This window comes from Mobula hypostoma, chromosome 22 (genome assembly GCF_963921235.1).
Source record: "Mobula hypostoma chromosome 22, sMobHyp1.1, whole genome shotgun sequence".
Classification (NCBI taxonomy): domain Eukaryota; kingdom Metazoa; phylum Chordata; class Chondrichthyes; order Myliobatiformes; family Myliobatidae; genus Mobula; species Mobula hypostoma.
The window spans coordinates 34,312,106-34,331,325 of record NC_086118.1 but is presented as its reverse complement, the minus strand read 5'-3'; the positions used below and the strand labels follow the sequence as shown (position 1 = coordinate 34,331,325).

At 38.8% G+C, this 19,220-nt stretch overlaps 1 protein-coding gene across 2 annotated transcripts in view; it reads right to left on the bottom strand.

The window, feature by feature from the left end:
* Positions 1-18,728, bottom strand: part of dus1l (dihydrouridine synthase 1-like (S. cerevisiae)) — a 62,739-nt gene extending 44,011 nt beyond the window's left edge. Inside the window, exons 1-6 of one of the 2 annotated variants that reach the window (XM_063074426.1) lie at positions 18,618-18,728; positions 7,223-7,469; positions 6,667-6,775; positions 3,827-3,877; positions 2,711-2,823; positions 1,480-1,562 (exon numbers count right to left, since the gene is read on the bottom strand). In XM_063074426.1, the coding sequence (XP_062930496.1) occupies positions 1,480-1,562; positions 2,711-2,823; positions 3,827-3,877; positions 6,667-6,775; positions 7,223-7,459 (593 nt within the window). In that variant the 5' untranslated portion in view covers positions 7,460-7,469; positions 18,618-18,728. Of the gene's footprint in view, positions 1-1,479; positions 1,563-2,710; positions 2,824-3,826; positions 3,878-5,901; positions 6,595-6,666; positions 6,776-7,222; positions 7,470-18,617 lie in introns of those variants that run through there. The other variant, XM_063074427.1, reaches the window with a different exon arrangement.
* Positions 18,729-19,220: the final 492 nt, after the last annotated feature.

Below are 19,220 nucleotides of genomic sequence, written 5' to 3'. Positions count from 1 at the left end.
ACAGATACACAGGGATTTAGTGACATGAAATTTAAGGAATTGTAGAAAAAAATAGCAATTATTGAGAGATAGCTAATATGAATACTTTCTAGTCAGGGACAAACAATTGCTCCTCTCCTTTACTTCACTTCTTTATACTGCACTTACTGAAGGTGTTCGCTGAGCTGAACAAGTGTGTGGTTTATGAATTGAACTTTGTGCTTTGAATGACCATAAACAGCCTGCTTTTATTAAACAGCTTTAATCTGTACAGTTTATGCTGCACATACCGACACAGAAAGAACAACTAAAGTCTCCCATTATTAAAGTTCGTTACAATATTTTCTTAACATATATTTTCCATATGTAATGTAGTGAACTTGTAGGCAAATGATAAAGAAGGAAAATTGTTTTCCACTATGTATTATGGGTCTACTAGGAACAAATCACGTGAAAGAGCAACCCATAATCCTTTATGAGGAGATGGGAAGAGATCTGAAATATAATGCATGAATGCAAAAGAGTCATCACTATCTTTAACGTATGGAGATTTGCACAGCGGAAGGTTAAAATTAACATTAAAATAAAGAAACACTCATACCTAATGCCTCTTTGGTCAAGAAGGCAGAGCACTGTCTCCACTTACTGAGGGGACTGAAGAAAGTAAGACTCCCCCTACCCCCATTCTAATCTATTTTTACAAGAGCACCACTGAGAGTGACATGACTAGCTGTATCACTGCCTGGTAAAGGAATTGCAAGGAATATGACTGCAAGTCCTAACAAAGGATTGCAAGGACAGCTGAGAGGATTAATGATGTCTCTCTTGCTGCATGCGTAGTGCCCTTAACATTGTCAGTGATCTCTTCCATCCATCCAACAATTTCTTTGACCCCCCCTATCATCAGACAGGAGGTACCACAGTATTAGGACAAGAACTGTTAGGATGGCAAACAGCTTTTTTCCCCAGGCAATAAAATTACTAACCTTCTTGACATCATCCAGGTCTCATAACCTATGAAGCACCTGTGGTATTATACTGTTTACTTTGTAACTCGTGTCGTAAATGCATCTTATTATTTGTTAATTTATTTGCGGTAATATTTCTTTATGTGTTGTGTGTGAGTTATATGTACTGTGCTGTGCACCTTGGTCCAGAGGAACGTTATTTCGTGCCATGCTATACATGTATACAGTCAAATGACAACTAACTGAACTTGACCTTGAGACTTTTATATGATATTCAAGGTGAGAGCATAGTATTGGTAGTTCTGAAATCCAAATTTTATAACTTTCACAAGATTAAAATAATTTATTCATAGTCAGATCAAGTGAAAACTGAACAAGCTATAAATTTTAATTGAACAACTATGACAACATGACCAAAAATGAGCCAAGATTTCATTCGTAACTAGGCTCCACCCACTATGCAGATGAGGAAGAGGGTAAGAATGAATATACTTGTTACCTATTATCATGCACAACATTATTGGCTACTTACCTCACAGCTTTTATGTGTTCCCAATCAGCCACTCCAGTCAGGGGCCCCTTTTGTTCCTTTGTACGACCATGAACAGTTAGCAGCTGAAAAGGATTGGAATTTTTTTCATTACATACGCATTGTAAAATCAGAACATTTGGAAGGGGCAATACAAGCAACATAATTCTTTTGTTTGGCTACAAAATATAGTAAGTTTGGTTGAAATGTAGAGAAAGCCATTATCTTTGCCCCATTAAAGGCCTTGAATTTCTGTTGACTGTGATTTAACACATCTGAATATTAGGGCTAATCATTGAAAAGTGAATGCATCTCACCTTCCATATTTTCAAATGGAACTAGATTCCCAAAGTGAGGTTAAACAAATTCATAAAGTCCACCAAGTTTTAATACATTTAGGATTAAGGTAGGTTTGTGTTTAAAATCCATACCCATGCAAAGTAAACAGAGTGAATGCAAGTTTATCAATGTAGGTGCATACTGCAATAAGAAACTTGTATTTAATCACATTGGTTTGATCTCGATTTTTGATCCAGTCTCTGAGCAACATGTCAATCTTTTCCTTAAACAATTAATATAATACACCATTACTATGTTACAGCTTTTATTGTGGAGGAAAATATTTGAAATCAATTATATCACAAGACTTTCAGTTAATTTTTCATGATTTAAAATTCACAACATCAAAAACCCAGACATATTAGTTCCATAGTGTGCACAGTTAGGTCATTTAAAAAATCATCCATTGCTTACATGAACCATCTCAAGCTTCAGCTGAAGTAAGTAATTGTACATATCTGAAATATTCAATAGCAGTTAACAACAATACTTGGTTAGGATAAGTCATTAATTGTGCAAGGGAACATTCCAATTGTCCAAATGCTCAGATTTTGACTTTGCTAACTGTGTGTAAACTATATTATATAGTTACCTATAATTACTTATGGACTTCCACTTTGCATTGCTGAGTAATATATGGCTCCAAACATGACACAGTACAGGAATAAACCATATGTATTGTCAAATATTTCTTAAAGTATTCCAAAAATTCAGAACCCTGACCATATAATGCATTTGAAATCAATTTTCTCACTTGGGTGGGAAACTATAGGCTGAGCCAAACTGCCAATTTACAAATTACAATCACATCCAAATATGTGCTAAACGTATGCCACATATTTTCCAAAGTTCAACAATCAAGATTATTAGAAAGTAAAATAAGTATTTTAATTACCTGACAACCTGCCTTCTCCAGCATTTTTGCATATTGCACAGTTTTACTGACTTCTGGGAAGACACGAATTTTGCAGGTGATAGGAACAGAGATTCTCTTATGTGCCTCAGAAACTAAGAAAACAGAACAAATTGAATGCATTATTTATCTTTCTTAAGTCGTCCTCCGTTTAATCTCATTCCATGACATAAGCAAGTATTTACTCTTAAGCCTCAACAGTTAAATACATCAGGATGTCACCCAGCTGTTTTTATTAAATGTGTTTTCCAAATTCTCTTCTAAAGTCAGAGGCTGTAGTTTTAAAATTGCTCTACCACCTCCGACAAACATCTGTACATCAATGTGTTATTTTTTAAAAGACAGTTAAAATTCCACCTTCTTGTTTATAAAATTAGAGACTAATCGTTTCTCCTTTCCTCTCTTCACTTCCCCTTCCACTGAAAATACCTTCTGAGCTGGTATGTTATAGGCATCCGTTAGTCTCAGGAGACCATGGATTTGCGCCTTGGAAGGTTTCCAGGGCGCAGGCCTGGGCAAGGTTGTATAGAAGACCAGCAGTTGCCCATGCTGCAAGTCTCCCCTCTCCATGCCACCAATGTTGTCCAAGGGAAGGGCATTAGGACCTATACAGCTTGGCACCGGTGTCGTCGCAGAGCAATGTGTGGTAAAATGCCTTGCTCAAGGACACACACGCTGCCTCAGCCAAGGCTCGAACTAGCGACCTTTGAATCACTAGACGAATGCCCCTTGTGAATTAAGTGATCTATTTATGCTGCTGAATTTTCAGAAACAGCCTGATTTTATTAAGCAGATTTAAACTGCAGAATACATGCTGTACAGACTATCTGAGGATGGCATAACTTTAACACGTCCTCCTTCATAAAATTCTTCATTTGATTGGTTTAGTTTTGCATTTGTAACACTATACTTCGGGGCAAATGCTAAAGCAAGAAAAATTGTTCGTTGTGTAGTTCCACTCAAATTGTGTACATCTTGGAAAGGGTTTCAGTAATTTCAAGGAAATAATGAAAAACGCTAACAGATAGATCACAAATTACCTAAAGAAACTGAAGAGGGCCTGCAAATAAATTTTTAATTTTTAAACTAACTACTCACGCATTTTGTGTAGCAAGTCCCATTCTTCTTGTAGAAATGCTCCATAATGCCCTATAGACAAGAACAAACACATACATTTATTGTCATATTCCCAGCAAAATACCTTGCTGATTAAAAGAGAGGTATTATTTCAAAAGGATGAGTGTTTTTGCAGTCTCTGTTAAAGAGCGTGGTTCTCAGCAGCAGCTGAGAGCCAAGTGGAATGTTAGAGGATTCGCCACACATTAATATAAATTTATAAAATGTGTCACCTGCAAATTCTCTTCATTATCTCATTTATGTTCAGGCTTTTAATTATTTCCACTAATTATACAGCAATTAGTTAATGGTATATTTTAAGTTGAGTAAGATCACATTTGATTTAGTGCAGTAGAAAAGACCTTAGCTGCTGATCAAAAAATATAAAAATACATCCTTTTAATCCTTTTGTAGATTTTGGCTTTATGAAAATATATCAAGAAAAGAAACGGAAGCTCATATGAAGACTGCCAAATATTTGAGAGATTAATGCCGAGGAAATGAACTTCGTGTTACCACAGAGTTTCTTGAATTCAATTATTTTCTTTTTGCACTCTAACATATACCAAATGTATTGAAGTAGATAAATGATCATAAGCAAAAAATCAAGACAGGTCAGTTCTTTTTTTTGATAGTTTAAGGCAGTTTTAACGTCAATAAATACTACAATAAGTCAATGGCATTTCCCCAATTTTATTAAATGCTACTTACATCCCACCAACATGCACTAATTTTCTAATAGTTACATTCTTCTAAAGGATTAGCACTCCAAGGAAAGACTTAGCTATTCAAACTTGAACTAAATTGCAGTTGATCTATTCAACTGGTCATGCAAAACTGTAGTTCAAATATAGCTTCATCTTACAGAAGTGACTGACTTTTTTTCTATTAAAACATGCACTTTGTGTGCAATATTATTTTTAGATGTGAATTTAGATCACTTCTGATTATATATATTATTTGGTATGCAGTATGTACACCACCATCTGCATTCCCAACAACATTCATTAGATGGACCTCAATCCCAGGGGATAGACAAATATATAATAATGGGAAAAAAATAATCACAATCTATTTTAATCTAAGTATTCCATACTCTGTAATTGCTATTTTTTTTAAATGAAGCAAAAACAAGAAATGGATGTTACTAAATGAATATAATGCATGAAAGGCTTTCACTTGACAATTGGCAAGTGTTCCAAAAACCTTAGTAAAAATAAACCACATATTCCAATCAGATCATAATCACAACATTCATCAACTTTGTGTCCATTCTCCAACCCTATGCATGCAGCATGCTCACATTCAGACTTTTTGCTGATTTACACTCTCACCATACTATTAGATCTTTAGTTCTATGCATGCATAAATACAGTGTTTCAAGACTGAAGTAGGAAGAATCAGGCAATGTTCATAAACAATTTAATGTTTGCTTGCCCGGTCTATAAAGGCACAAAAAAACTTCCAAAACTGTTGTTCTGATATTAACATAGATGAAATATTTAAATAAAAATATTAAAAGGTTCAAAGTTTCATTTTATTCTCAAAGTATGCATTTATAATACAACTCCAATATTTGTCTACTCCAGATAGCCATTAAATAAAGAAAGACCATGGGGGTTGATGAAAGAAAAGACATCAACTCCACGCGCCCCCCCCCGCCCCCGCAACCGGCATGAAAAAGAAACAAAATCTGCAGACCCCAAAATACCCCCCTTGTCCGCAACAAAAAAAAAGCCACAAAATCAATGATCCTCAACACATAATAATTCCCGACCCCCTCACTTGCAGTAAAGAACAGTGACAATAGCACCAAATCCTCAACCCCCCCACACACAAAAAAATTATCAGATCATCCACCTGCCACACGAAAGAAAACACTGAAAAACTGAAAGAAACTAACATAAAGTACAGTTCAATAATTACATAAAACTTAGAATGTGGGAAACGTTTTTTCGTTGCATACAAGGAGAGCAGCCACACAAACGCAGTCCATCCTTAGAGTAACTGCTGATCTGGGTCCTAACACCGCCAATCCAGGGCTGAACGGCACCCACCTAGGCCCAAACACGCCGAACTGGGTCCAAACGCGCTGATCTGGCTGCCGACTGTCTTGAGCCAAGCCATTGCTGATCCCCTCTGCATTCACCCCAATGCTTCAATCTTCCTCGCTGCTTTGGGATGGAGTCATTCGTGACCCTGCAACTCATCTCTGGTCTTTTCCACGAGTCGGCTTGTGGTCTCGGAGCTTTTCGGCCCTCTGTCTCTGAGCTCCACAAGACAACTCTCCAGACATAGGAGATCAAGTTCCAAATTATACGTCACAGGCTCCAACAGTTTCCATAACACAGGCAAGACAAAAAGAACAAGCAGAAGGTGTAGAAAGAGTGAAATAATTGGAATGTTTTACTATTTGGAAGATGTTGCCCTTGGAATCGTTGCTCACTGGCGCCATCTTGACCAGAAATGCTAATTAAGACTAAACTACTTCCTGCATTGCTAGTACTTCAACATATTTTATGCTTATCAAAGCTTTTGGCCTTTAGGATTTAACTCTTTCACATTTATAGTTTGTGTTGTTTCAGATCCTCAAACAAATTTTACAATATATAAACATAGTCAATGACTCATTGGTAACATTCCGATCATTTTTACAAACAAGAGTGCTAACAGTTCAACCAACAATTTCTTATACATTGCACCACTCTAAAGACCAAAATGCCATGATGTAATTGGCTGAAAAAATGGTGTTTTTTTTTTAATTTCATGTCAGCATTAGTGCAGTTTAGTACATCAGATAAACAGAAAAAATCCTCAGCTACCTCGTTTTGCAATCATCTGTGGACAACCCAGGTTGAGATCAATGGCATTGCAGTAATCCTGAGCGAGCAAACAGGCTTGGACAAACACTTCTGGGTCATTTGCACAGAACTTAAAACAAAAAAAGACAATAAAACATATTAAAAATAGGTAATGCAATCAGACTGATATTTCACTAGGTTTTTTGGTAACCAGGAATATTGGATGATCTAGCTGCAGTGGACAAAGGATTACATTGAGTCAGGTTCAACTACAGATGTGCAATCCATCTGCCCAATTTCACCTACACTCGGGTGATCCATCTGATACACAGGGAAGTCTTCTTGTTATTGTAAATGGGACACTAAATGGAAATAGTTACTGGGTTATCGAAGCTAAATAAATTATAAACATTTTAGTTCATATTTTTCTGTTAATATGCTCAATATATTTAAATTAAATCAATAGACAGAATGATGTTACAATTCAGCGATAGAAGGAGTGTGAAAAGGTCAAGTTCAAATGTCAGTGAGGTATAGTTTTGCTTTATTCCTGTTATAATTGCTCTAAGCCCAATACCTGAACGACGAGTGGTCGATCTTCTGCATTTGTCTCATTGTACAGGTTCTCCTTTCTGTAATTTGCATCCCGCACGAATACCTGAGCATGAAGCATAGGTGTGTAACAGAGATGGGCACCATGGCGACGACTAAGCAACCTCCATGCAAGCTCACTCTGATCCACCATTGGAGCAACCACGTATCGTGCACCATTTAGCGTTGTCCTCCAGAAATCAAACCCCTCCAGTTTGGGCATCCCGACTGATCTGCAAAGAAAGCACGACTTCAGGATTGAACTTCTTTTTAGAACCGAGATGCAGAGAAATTTCTTTAGTCAGAGGGTGGTAAGTCTGTGGAATTTGTTGCCACGAGTGGCTGTGGAGGCCAAATCATTGGGTGTATTTAAGGCAGAGATAGATAGGTTCTTGATTAGCCAGGGCATCAAAGGGTATGGGGAGAAGGCAGGGGAGTGGGGATGACTGGAAGAATTGGATCAGCCCATGATTGAATGGCAGAGCAGACTCGATGGGCCGGATGGCTGACTTCTGCTCCTATATCTTATGGTCTTATGGAAAGCACAATGGAAGTTTTTATAATCTCAGATGATAGACTGTAACAGCAGAAGTTAGCAGGTCAGTATGAGAAACAGTGGTCAGTAAAAAAGTAACACACACAAAATGCTGGAAGAACTCAGCAGGTCAGGCAGCATATATGATAATGAATAGATAGTTGATGTTTAGACTCTTCTTCAGGATTTTGGGTTATCAAGAATCACCACTTTTTGAATCAGTGCCCATCGATCCCAAATGTGTGCGTTGCTTAGGATTTCCAGCATCTACAGACTTCCTTGTTTATAATAAACATGTGTTGTATTAAATCACTGTCATATGGGCATGTGAGTGCCAAATGAAAGATTTCAAATTAGATATGACCTGTGATCTTTCTAGAAGTCAGGATACCGGGTAAAACTCCAACTCCTCTTCAAAACTGAAATAGCAGGGGATCTTTTTTGGCCACAACTTACGAAAAGTACTACAAATGCTAAAAAACTCAAGCAGAAACAACAAGTGCTGAAACCCCTAAGCAGGTCAGGCAACAGCTGTGAATAAAGAAAAAAAGTGTTAACATTTCTGGCTGAAGGCTCTTGGTCAAGCAGCAATGCAGGAATTGCTCAATACTGCTTGTGCACATCAGCCTCGAGCACCAAGAAACAGTGTTTGAATCAGTAGGGTGGATCCATGTCTTAAAAACAGCTCTCTTGAAAGACCAGAAAATCTAATAATCCTTTCGTAACAACAAATTGCTCCTGCAAAAATAAAATCCATCCTTCCATGAGATGCACAAAATATAAACTACCTGCCTTTCTTTCCTGTCTTCCCCTCCTTTTCTTTACCCTTTTTTCATTACTTTGACAAAAAAAAACATCCTTTAAGGAAAGTTCTTTAAATTTCCAACCAATCAGCAAATTATGTTCTCTCATAGAACATTAATTACAGTAATCAAAAAGGCATTTCCAATCTGTATTTCTTAACTTTAAAAAGGGCAAATGTTGAAACTATCTTTGTGGCTACAGATGAAAAGAGAAACCTCTGAGAAACTCTATGGATTTGTACTGAGCTGCATGTCAGGTCTTGCCTCTGGATGCATGTTGAAGTCCTTGGGTGCGGCTGGAACCCATCGATTTATTTAACTGTAGTCTTACACTGTTCCTAAATAAATCAGTTATATATTGTGACCTCAGCTCCACATTTGGAAAGCACACAGGAATAGCCCAAAATTGCCCTTGAAAGGTTCAATTTCTCGTTTCTTTATGCCTAAAAGCAGCTTGTCATTTTTCTTTGCAATTGTTCAAACTAATTAACCAGATGAAAATTAATAAAAATTGCAGATGCTAGATACTTGAAAGAAAAATACTGCAAAAAGGAGGTTTTCTGGAAGAATGTGGGGCACGTGGCCAAGTGGTTAAGGCGATCTGGGAGTCCTGAGTTCGAGCCCCAGCTGAGGCAGCGTGTTGTGTCCTTGAGCAAGGCACTTAATCACACAATGCTCTGCGATGACACTGGCGCCAAGGTGTATGGGTCCTAATGCCCTTCCCTTGGACAACATGGGTGTCATGGAGAGGGGAGACTTGCAGCATGGGCAACTGCCAGTCTTCCATACAACCTTGCCCAGGCTTGTGCCCTGGAGAGTGAAGACTTTCCAGGCGCAGATCCATGGTCTTGCAAGACTAACGGATGCCTTTTTTTGTGGAAGAATAGGTGGAACAATGGATGTTCCTTCCTGAAGTTGTTATCAAATGTTCCAATCAGGGAGGCACAGTTTTGACCTCTAAATTCCAGATGCAAATGTCATATCTCAAAACAGTCACAGTACCTCCCTCTCAACTAGGTCCCTATTATTGAACCACAGGCTATTGTCTCCTGCACAGTCGTATTTTTCACTTCCTTGGAAGATCTTACCCCTTTTCACCCAACCCCCACATTTCCCAACTTTGTAGTGCCCCAGCCCAGTTCTACAAGTAGGACTGGCTTAACGAACCCATTGTTTCAGTCTGCTCTTACCCCATTATTTCTTCCTATTTTAACTCTACTCTTTATCCCTTGTCCAGTCCCTTACATCCATGATACCTTGAATGCCCACAGACATTGACAGTTCCATTTTCCTGGCCCTAAACTGGTGCATCCTCACCATGGATGTACAATCCCATTTGACCACCGTCCTGTATATGGAGGGTCTGAGAGCTTTCTGCTTCTTCCCTCAACAGAGACTCAACTAACCAGTTCCTCTCCATCAGCATACTTATTTGCCTGGCAGAACTTGTCTTCACAACGAGGAACTTCCCCTTCAAGTCCACTCACTTGTAGTTAGGGGAACTTGTATGGGCCTCAAGCTGTGTCTGTCTTTGGTAGGATACGTAGAACAAACTCTGAACCTCCCTCAACTCCCTCTTCTGGTACAGTGATGACTACATTGCGGCTGCTTCCTCCGTACATACGGAAATCAGAAATTTTATCAGTTTTTATTCCAATTTTCACCCTCTCTCTGTGAAGAGTAAGAATTTTAGATTGTATACTGTATACATTCTCTGATATTAAATTGAACCATTTGAACATCTGATCTAATTTTCACTTGCCCTATTTCCGAAGCTTCTCTTTCCTTTTCAGATCAATATCTTTGGGAATAGATTAACCACAGACATCCATTAAAAGCCCAAACAGTATCACGGCTACCTTGATAATATTTCCTCCCACCATGTATCTGAGAGAATTGAGAAGAGAATTGATACATCTTTAAAGGCGAAGGGTGGTCACACTAAATATTAATTTGATTTAGGCTTTTACTGTGTACTGCTCTTTGTAGTAATAATTTTTGTTATTTAGAAACATTTTTGAAAGCATCTTTGGTTTACAGAATATTTTTACATGTGCCTTAGACTTCTGCACAGTTACAGTACCACTGAGCTCAGGGGCATCTGTAGTTTACTGAGCCAAGTAGCTGAACACATTCTATATAAGTTCATGTAATGATAATCCTATATCTTTATCCTTTTAATTATCCATCACCTGATGATAGCCATTCGTTTGCCTAAGTTTTCCACATTTAAAAATAATTGTTTCCCCTCTAAGAATGTTCAGGGTAAAAAGTTCAGTGTCATATATTTGATGTGTATATATAATGTCATACACTTATTGAAAATAATTGATGGTGTATAACCAGACAGCCAGTGCATGGCAGTCTGGACTTAGAACTATTAAAAGTACCTGCAATATATCAATCAAGATGGTGGAAGAATGTGTTAGTTTTGAAACATTTCGTCAACAAATTTCCTATTTTGCCTCCCTTATTCTTAAATCTTTCTCAATTTTATTTCACTTGCTCCTGGCCTGCTTTCCCTCTTTCATCTTATTATCTACCAGTAGGTTGTATTCCCACTCATGATGCTAATGTTTGTCGGCTCATTGTGGGAGAAATACGTAATTCAGCAATTCAGTACTGTGCTGAGAAACTGTTCCAATGTTAGAAGATCTGGGCTGCTTTATGGATGAGACATTACAAATTAAACTTTGGTCTTCTCTTTCAGAATTTAAAAGGTTGCATGACATCAAGAAGACAGGAGCTAGTCTAGGACTTTTCAGCTTTCAAAACCCAATCCACCATTCAACATGATTGTGGCTAATCTGCAACCAAACTCCCTAACTGTTCCTGACATCTTCTAATAACTTCGGTTATTAAAAACTACTTAAATTATTGCAACCTAACATTATCCATTATTCTGCTGTCTCCTCCCTTCTTTTCCAGTTCTGCAGAGGGGTCTCAGCCTGAAACATCAACTGCTTATTCATTTCCATAGATCCTCCTGAGTTCCTCCAGCATTTTGGATTTGGATTTCCAGCATCTGCAGACTTTCTGGTGTTTATTATCCATATTTTTCAGAAGTAGAATTAAATTCCTACTGCACTCTGCACAGAGCAGTTTCCTAATATTATTCCTAAAAGCTATTTTATTAAATTTTACAACAGGCATCCAAATCTGACAATAGAAAATAGGAGCAGGAGTAGGCCCACAAGGCCAGACCTATATTTTAATATGACCTTTACTACGATGGGCTCAGCTCCTCTTCTATGCCAGCTCTCATTAAAACCTATGTTACAACATGGGTTTCAACCCCAAAACAGAAATGGCTAGAGTTGCTCAGCACTTTCATGCATGGGTATTTATTCAGTGCATCAGAAATCAAACTTACAAAAATAGTGAAAAGAAAACTGCAAATATTCACAAAAAGATATCTACCAAAAAAAACCACAATTATAGTTAAGTACTTATACTTGGCCGATGTGACCTGCTGGCAGCTCAATCTTTCTCTCCCCAACCGAGAGCGATCCACCCCATTTTTTAAGCATGGGGACGTACCATCTTTAATTACCCGCAAAGTTAAATTAAGACTACACATGAATTAGAATATGATGTACCCCACAATACAGTTACAGTCATACTACAAAATAAACAGAAGAATCCACCTTAAATACAGAATATAAACAATATATACACATTTACACATCCCTATTACTAAAGAAATGGAGTATTCCACTCTGTTTGGTGAGAAAGGCACCATTAAACCAACGCCATTATAAGAATATACCCGGTAAGACATCCAAGTGCGCACACTCAGTGCAACATCAGCAGAATGACAAGGAAATGTTTGTGTGTGTGTGTGTGTGTGTGTGTGTGTGTGTGTGTGTGTGTGTGTGTGTGTGTGTGTATAAATACGCATGTGTATGGAGTGCATTTACCGAGAGCTCTCTGTCACACCTTAATTGCTTGATCTTTCAAATACTGATCAATCTGCACATTAAATACACTTAGTGGCCACTTTATTAGATACATCTATACACCTGCTTATTATACAAGTATCTAATCAGCCAATCATGTGACAGCAACTCAATGCATAAAAGCATGCAGACATGGTCAAGAGGCTCAGTTGGGAGTGAGGAGTGAGGATTGAGGTTGGAGCAAAGGACTGAGCCTGTTGTTGGAAGTTGATCTCAGGCAGGAAATTGGGGGGGGGGGGAGTAGAGATGGCAGGAACTGACAGAGGAAGCGAATGGGAGGTGGTATTGGGTGTTAGGAGTTGTATGGAGGAAAGCAAGTGGCAGGTTTCTGAGAAACAGAAAAATAAGTGGCTGATTGAGGATTGCAGTGATGAAAGCAGCAGACAGGATTTAAATAAAAGAAGGAAGGAAGAGTTTAAGGTCTTCATCAGTTTTTGAATGTGAAGCTGTTTCTGATATCAATCTAATTAGACCTAAGGATTTAAAATAAACCAGTGGGAGATATGTGGCTGCAAAACCTTCAAGAGATGTATCACTCAGTATTTTATAAAGATAGTAAGCAATGTGAAAAAACTTTGCGGTTAAAAGCTGTGGAAGGAAGGAATTATATTGAATGATAGTGGTTTTGGGGAGTAATCGCTGGAGTGCCTCTAGATGCATCAATTGACCAAGTTACAAATAATTTAGTTGGGAGAAAACATGTGGGCGCTAAATGTTTAAAAAGGGAGTAAATTTGTAGTGGAGTAAGAACAAATAGCCTATTGGTGTTAATTAAATTTGACAGATTGAAGTTACTGGTTAGAGTATATGAGTTATATAGTTTTAGTCTATGCATCACCCTTTCTGAAATGTTTTCAATGCCAGAAGTTTAGCCATGTAGTAGCTGCATGGAATCATAAAAAGCAATGTGGTAGATGCACTGCAGAGCATGATTATGGCAATTGCAGAGAAGGCATTCAGCTAAAATACATAACAACTGTAGAGGAGAATATAGCTCTGCTTATGAGTGTCCTGTATTTAAGAAAACTGGAAGTCCAGCATGATCAGGTCAGGAAATGATCATATCATATGCAGAGGCTCTGTAGAAAGTACAGAAGACAGTGTCGGGGGACCTATTAATATCCAGAAATCAGATAAATTAAAGACAGTGTATAAAGGGCATGATTGTATAATAAAGGATTTATTGATTGTTGATAAACTAAAGTTTGTCACTTTCATGGCAAAAATGGTAAATTGTACAGCACAAACTAAAAGTAGGATAGAAAAAATTAAAGCCACACACAAAATGCTGGAGGAACTCAGCTGGCCAGGCAGTATCAGGAAGAATACAGTTGACGTTTCAAGCCAAGATCCTTCAATTATATAAATAGCAGCAAAATAAATCTAGAGATAAAAGACTTGACTCTAGAAGTCACTAATGATGCCCTTCACAGAATAAATAATGTTCAAGGTTCAAAGGAGGATTGTTAATGTTTTTTTTCTGATCTTACAATGGAATGCAAGAAGCCAACTAGCTAGTGGTCAAGAATTTAAGAAATTTACTGAAGACCTACAAATAAACCTGATATTATATGTGTACAATAAACATGATTGAAATCTTGTTTAAGTTTTAAGATACCAGGTTATGTTGATATAAGATGCAATTGGAAAATGGGTAATGAAGGAGGTGTCCTGAAGAAGCGTCTTGACCTGAAACGCCAACTGTTTATTCATTTCTATAGATACTGCCTGACCCAATGAGTCCTCTAGAATTTTGTGTGTGCTGCTTTGGATTTCCAGCATCTGCAGAATCTCTTGTGTAGGAAACTTTGTCACATGGTGTGAGCAGAATTATCTGCAGCTTAATGTGAAAAAGACTAAGGAGCTGGTGGTAGACCTGAGGAGGGCTAAGGCACCGGTGACCCCTGTTTCCATCCAGGGGGTCAGTGTAGACATGGTGGATGATTACAAATACCTGGGGATACGAGTTGACAATAAACTGGACTGATCAAAGAACACTGAGGCTGTCTACAAGAAGGGTCAGAGCCGTCTCTATTTCCTGAAGAGACTAAGGTCCTTTAACATCTGCCGGACGATGCTGAGGATGTTCTACGAGTCTGTGGTGGCCAGTGCTATCATATTTGCTGTTGTGTGCTGGGACAGCAGGCTGAGGGTAGCAGACACCAACAGAATCAACAAACTTATTCCTAAGGCCAGTGATGTTGTGAGGATGGAACTGGACTCTCTGACGGTGGTGTCTGAAAAGAGGATGCTGTCTAAGTTGCATGTCATCTTGGTCAATGTCTCCCATCCACTACATAATGTACTGGGTGGGCACAGGAGTACATTCAGCCAGAGACTCATTCCTCCAAGATGCAGCACAGAGCGTCATAGGAAGTCATTCCTGCCTGTGGCCATCAAACTTTGCAACTCCTCCCTTGGAGGGTCAGACACCCTGTGCCGATAGGCTGGTCCTGGATTTATTTCATAATTTACTGGCATAATTTACATATTACTATTTAACTATTTTTTATGTTGCAACTGTAACGAAAACCAATTTCCCCCTGGGATCAATAAAGTATGACTATGTGTTTATAATGGAGGAGGAGTGGCTACCTTTGTCAAAAATGGGATAGCACATAGTTATGGAAATTGGGGTTGCTTATGAGTCAATTGTGGTTGAAATTTGGGGGAAAGAATAGTAAAGTACAGATAATATATTTTTATAACCCTTGTAAAAGGTTAACATCTCATATATATTGGAAAGTGTTGATGGAAATGGGAGAAATAAGCTCATACATTGTGGGGATTTTAATGCTTAGTGCTACATGGAGTTGTGGTGTCACAAATGTGAATGGGACAGTGGTGGAAGACTTTCTGGAAAAAAGTGTTTGGAGTGCTTCAATGATGGTAGGAGTATAAGGATAAATCTATTAAACAACATTGTTTCTGCTATAGACCTTACACTGGTATCTGAGGATATAGCAAGTGTGTTTAACTGGGAAGTCTATAGTGATACGGTAGTGGGGAGTGATCATTTCCCAGTATCTGCACAATGGGAATAGATGTGCATCAGAGAAAAGGTTCTCATATCACAAGTTGAGAAGTTGTGTGGAGATCTCCAGCGCATTTTCAGTCTGAGTCTCAGCCTGGAAAGGGTCCTCACTGTGGTCCCAGTACCAAAGAAGGGCCAACCGAAAGGGTCTTGGCCCGAAACATTGGCTATATTTTTTTCCATTGATGCTGCCTGGCCTGCTGAGTCCCTCCAGCATTTTGTGTGTGTTGTTTGTTATAATATGTTTACACAATTATTGGATTTGAAACTTACGTTGGTTCTGAAGTTCTTTATTACAATATGGGTTGAAGAGCGACTTCCTCTTTCCTGGCAATGAGCAGTTGTTATCCCTATACTGAAACCTGGTAAGGATTAATCAGATTCTTCCAGTTATAGACCTATTTTGCTAACTTCACATGTATGTAAGACAATGGAACAAATGGTTAGAGCAATGCTTTCTTGTTTTGTGGAAAGTAGTGGAAAATTAGATAGAGTTCAAGCTCAAGCACTAAAATTATGTTGTGTGCTATTAAATCATCCCTAATTTCTGCCTTACTGGTAGAAGTAGGTGAAGTACCTTTGCATCTACACATATTACGGTTAGCAATGATTTATTGGGTTAGTAAGACTTCAAAGCTGGACATCCAAGATTGGCAACATTAGTAGAGCATTGGGAGAACTACGTTCCTAAGGTCATCAGATTTGGCTGGATGGGAAATGAATGGGCACAACATTGAATTGCTTAATGTGGAATATGGTCTCTTTGTACCCTTTTCTGTCACTCCTCCAAGGTTTTTCCCTTTACCTGAGGTTGATTTGGGTCTTCAGGAAAAGATCAAGATCAGGAATGATGTATATCAGTGGCAGAGGAAGTTCAGCAATATATACAAGGCCGATATTATGGCTTCTTACATATCTACACAAATGGTTCAAAAGATCCAGGGACAGGTCGTTCAGGTGTTTCTACTTATGTTCCAAAGTTTCATGTGACAATTGAGAAAAGATTATCAGACAAAGTATCAGTATACATGACTGAAATGATTATGTACTTCTGTGCTCAGATTGTTATCGGTGTTGGGATTTATTAAAACAAGTATTTCAAAATATAGGCCAGACATTCTTCTTGAGATTGAACATCTGTTGAGGCTGCAGAGGCTAGGCTTGTGTATACATTTCTTATAGTTCCCTGCTCCTGTTGGGGTTGAAGGAAATAAGGTGGCAGACATTCCAACCAAGCAATCACTTAAAATTGAGGATATGTGTTGCATATAAAAGTAGTGTTGCCTTTGCATAAAGGAGATGGAAGCCATAATTTAAAAACTCTATTTGATCACTGTAGCAACAAAGTTGGGATAAGGAAAAGAAAGGACAGCATATACATAAAATTAAGAGGATGGTGGAGACAAGTTTAGATGGGTATAAAAGGAGGGAAGAAGTTTTTTTTACTGTGGAATGATTGTTGGTGCCAGAACATCTCAGAAACCGTTGATCTCCTGGGATTTTCATGCACAAGTCTCTAGTTTACAAAGAATGGTGCAAAAATCAAAAAAAAAATCCAGTGAGCAAAAGTGAAAATGCCTTGTCAGTGAGAGAGGCCAGGGAAGAATGACCAGACTGGTTCAAGTTGATAGGAAGGCGACAGTAAATAAAATAACCACGTGCTATAACAGTGGTTGCAGAAGAGCACCTCTGAACGCACAACACATCACACTGTGAAGTGGATGGGCTACAGAAGCAGAAGTCCACATACACACACTTGGTGGCCATTTTACTCAGTACAGGATGTACCTGATAAAGTGACCACTGCTTGTCTGTCTAATGGTGGGAATTTTCTAGAAATTCACTACCCTCTGAGAGAAGAAATTCCTGTGCCCCTCAGTTTCAAATGTCCAGCCCCATATTTTGTAGGTGTGTTTTTTGCCTTTTCCCGTTGTATCTTTTCAACATGCATCCTGTAATGCCGCCTTCAGATCTAATGTGTTTCAGAAAGATCATCCTCGTTTAAACTCCAAGGAATACAAACCCAAACAGGTTATCCTTTCTTGACAGAATAATCCCCTTGTCCCTGGATTGATGCCCCAAGCAAAAGTAATTCTCTTGTAAACCTCAATCAAATCACTCCTTTACTAAACTTCCACATAATACACCACTAGCTGCTGTTATCATTCCTCAGTTTAACTCTTGGAATCCAGCTGGTATGCCAGAAAAATCTCTGCAGTCTTTCTTCCAAAAACAATCAAATGCATTACCTAAAATAGCTCACGGTTCCAATCAATGTTTTTGTTGAAAAGCAGTAAATATTTTCCACTTGTTTTCCAGTCCTTTGATAAAAAGCCAGAGTTCCATTAGCCTTCCTGATTTTCCTCTGCATCTATGACTTTTTAATAATTAAGAATTTGAGCAAAGTACCTTTGGGCCTGTACTGCTATTTATTTTTATAATTTCTGTTCTATCCATTTTAGATCCAATCTGCTATTTGCTTACAATGAAATTTAATTCATACAAGTATAAGCTTACACAAGTATGAGTGCAATGCTTCCACCTGGGCTGCTCACCTGTCTTTGGCGAACTTAGAACTGTGTTCCATCTATCACTCATGTCATTTATAAGCTTGATAAGGAGTTACACCCAAACAACAATCCTCATGAAAAAAAATCCTAAATCTGAATTCCTTGACAAAATTTACCCTTTAACCCACATCACAAAGAGAAAACATTTACTCATGAAGAAGGAATTGTTTGCGAGAGCTTGCGGCGTTTCCTGCTTTATCGCGCTGTTTTAGACTTTGCAAAGTATTTAAGTGGTCGCATATTGCTTCGAAAGATACCAGTGAAAAGTGTAATTTAAATGCAAGCGTTAATTTCTTCCTCCTAAACGTGACCCAACCCTCTTTCTCTCTCAATGTCCCAGCCGTTCCTTTGCTTCCCCTTTTTGACGTGACGGCTTTTCCCTCTGCCCCCTTTCTCCAGCTCGCTGCCGTATTCCCTGCCGCTCCCATCCCCTCCCTCTTCCCTGCTCTTTCTTTCCATGTGTTCCTTCTCGCCACTCACCCACTGCCGCCTCCGAGTCCGCTCCTTAAATCTGACCGCCGAGCGGTCCGTCTTTACTCTGCTCCGAATGGAAACCGAGTCCCTTCATCGCGTTCGGTCCGACGGCTGCAGCACCGCCTTTGGCCGCGCTGGGGATTGCGCTGATTGATGAGGGAGGAGCTGTGATGTCCTCTAATCTGCATTAGGTCCATCGGTGTAATTAAAAAGCACATTCTAAAAATCGAAATGATTTTTTTCTACTGATGTATTGCAGCATTCAATTATGTGCTGATGATTACTGTTCTCCTCAAATGATGTTTCACTTGCAAACCAACATCCACAGCATTGAGGCCCTAGTCAAGTCACTGGGTAACCTTGAGCAAGCTACTTATCTCATACGCCTAACACCTATCTCCAGAACTGTGGTAAACCATGTATATATGTTGTAACTCGGTTGCCTGTCTGGACACACCCCTCTGCTGACTGCCCCTGTGGCTCCTCCCACAGTGTCCTGTATAAAGGTGTTTTGCCTTGCCCCTCCCCCTCAGTCTGGGGGCAGACACTCACTGTGGAGGTGGTATTGTACAGCGAATAAAAGCCTTTCAGTATTTTACCAAACCTCAG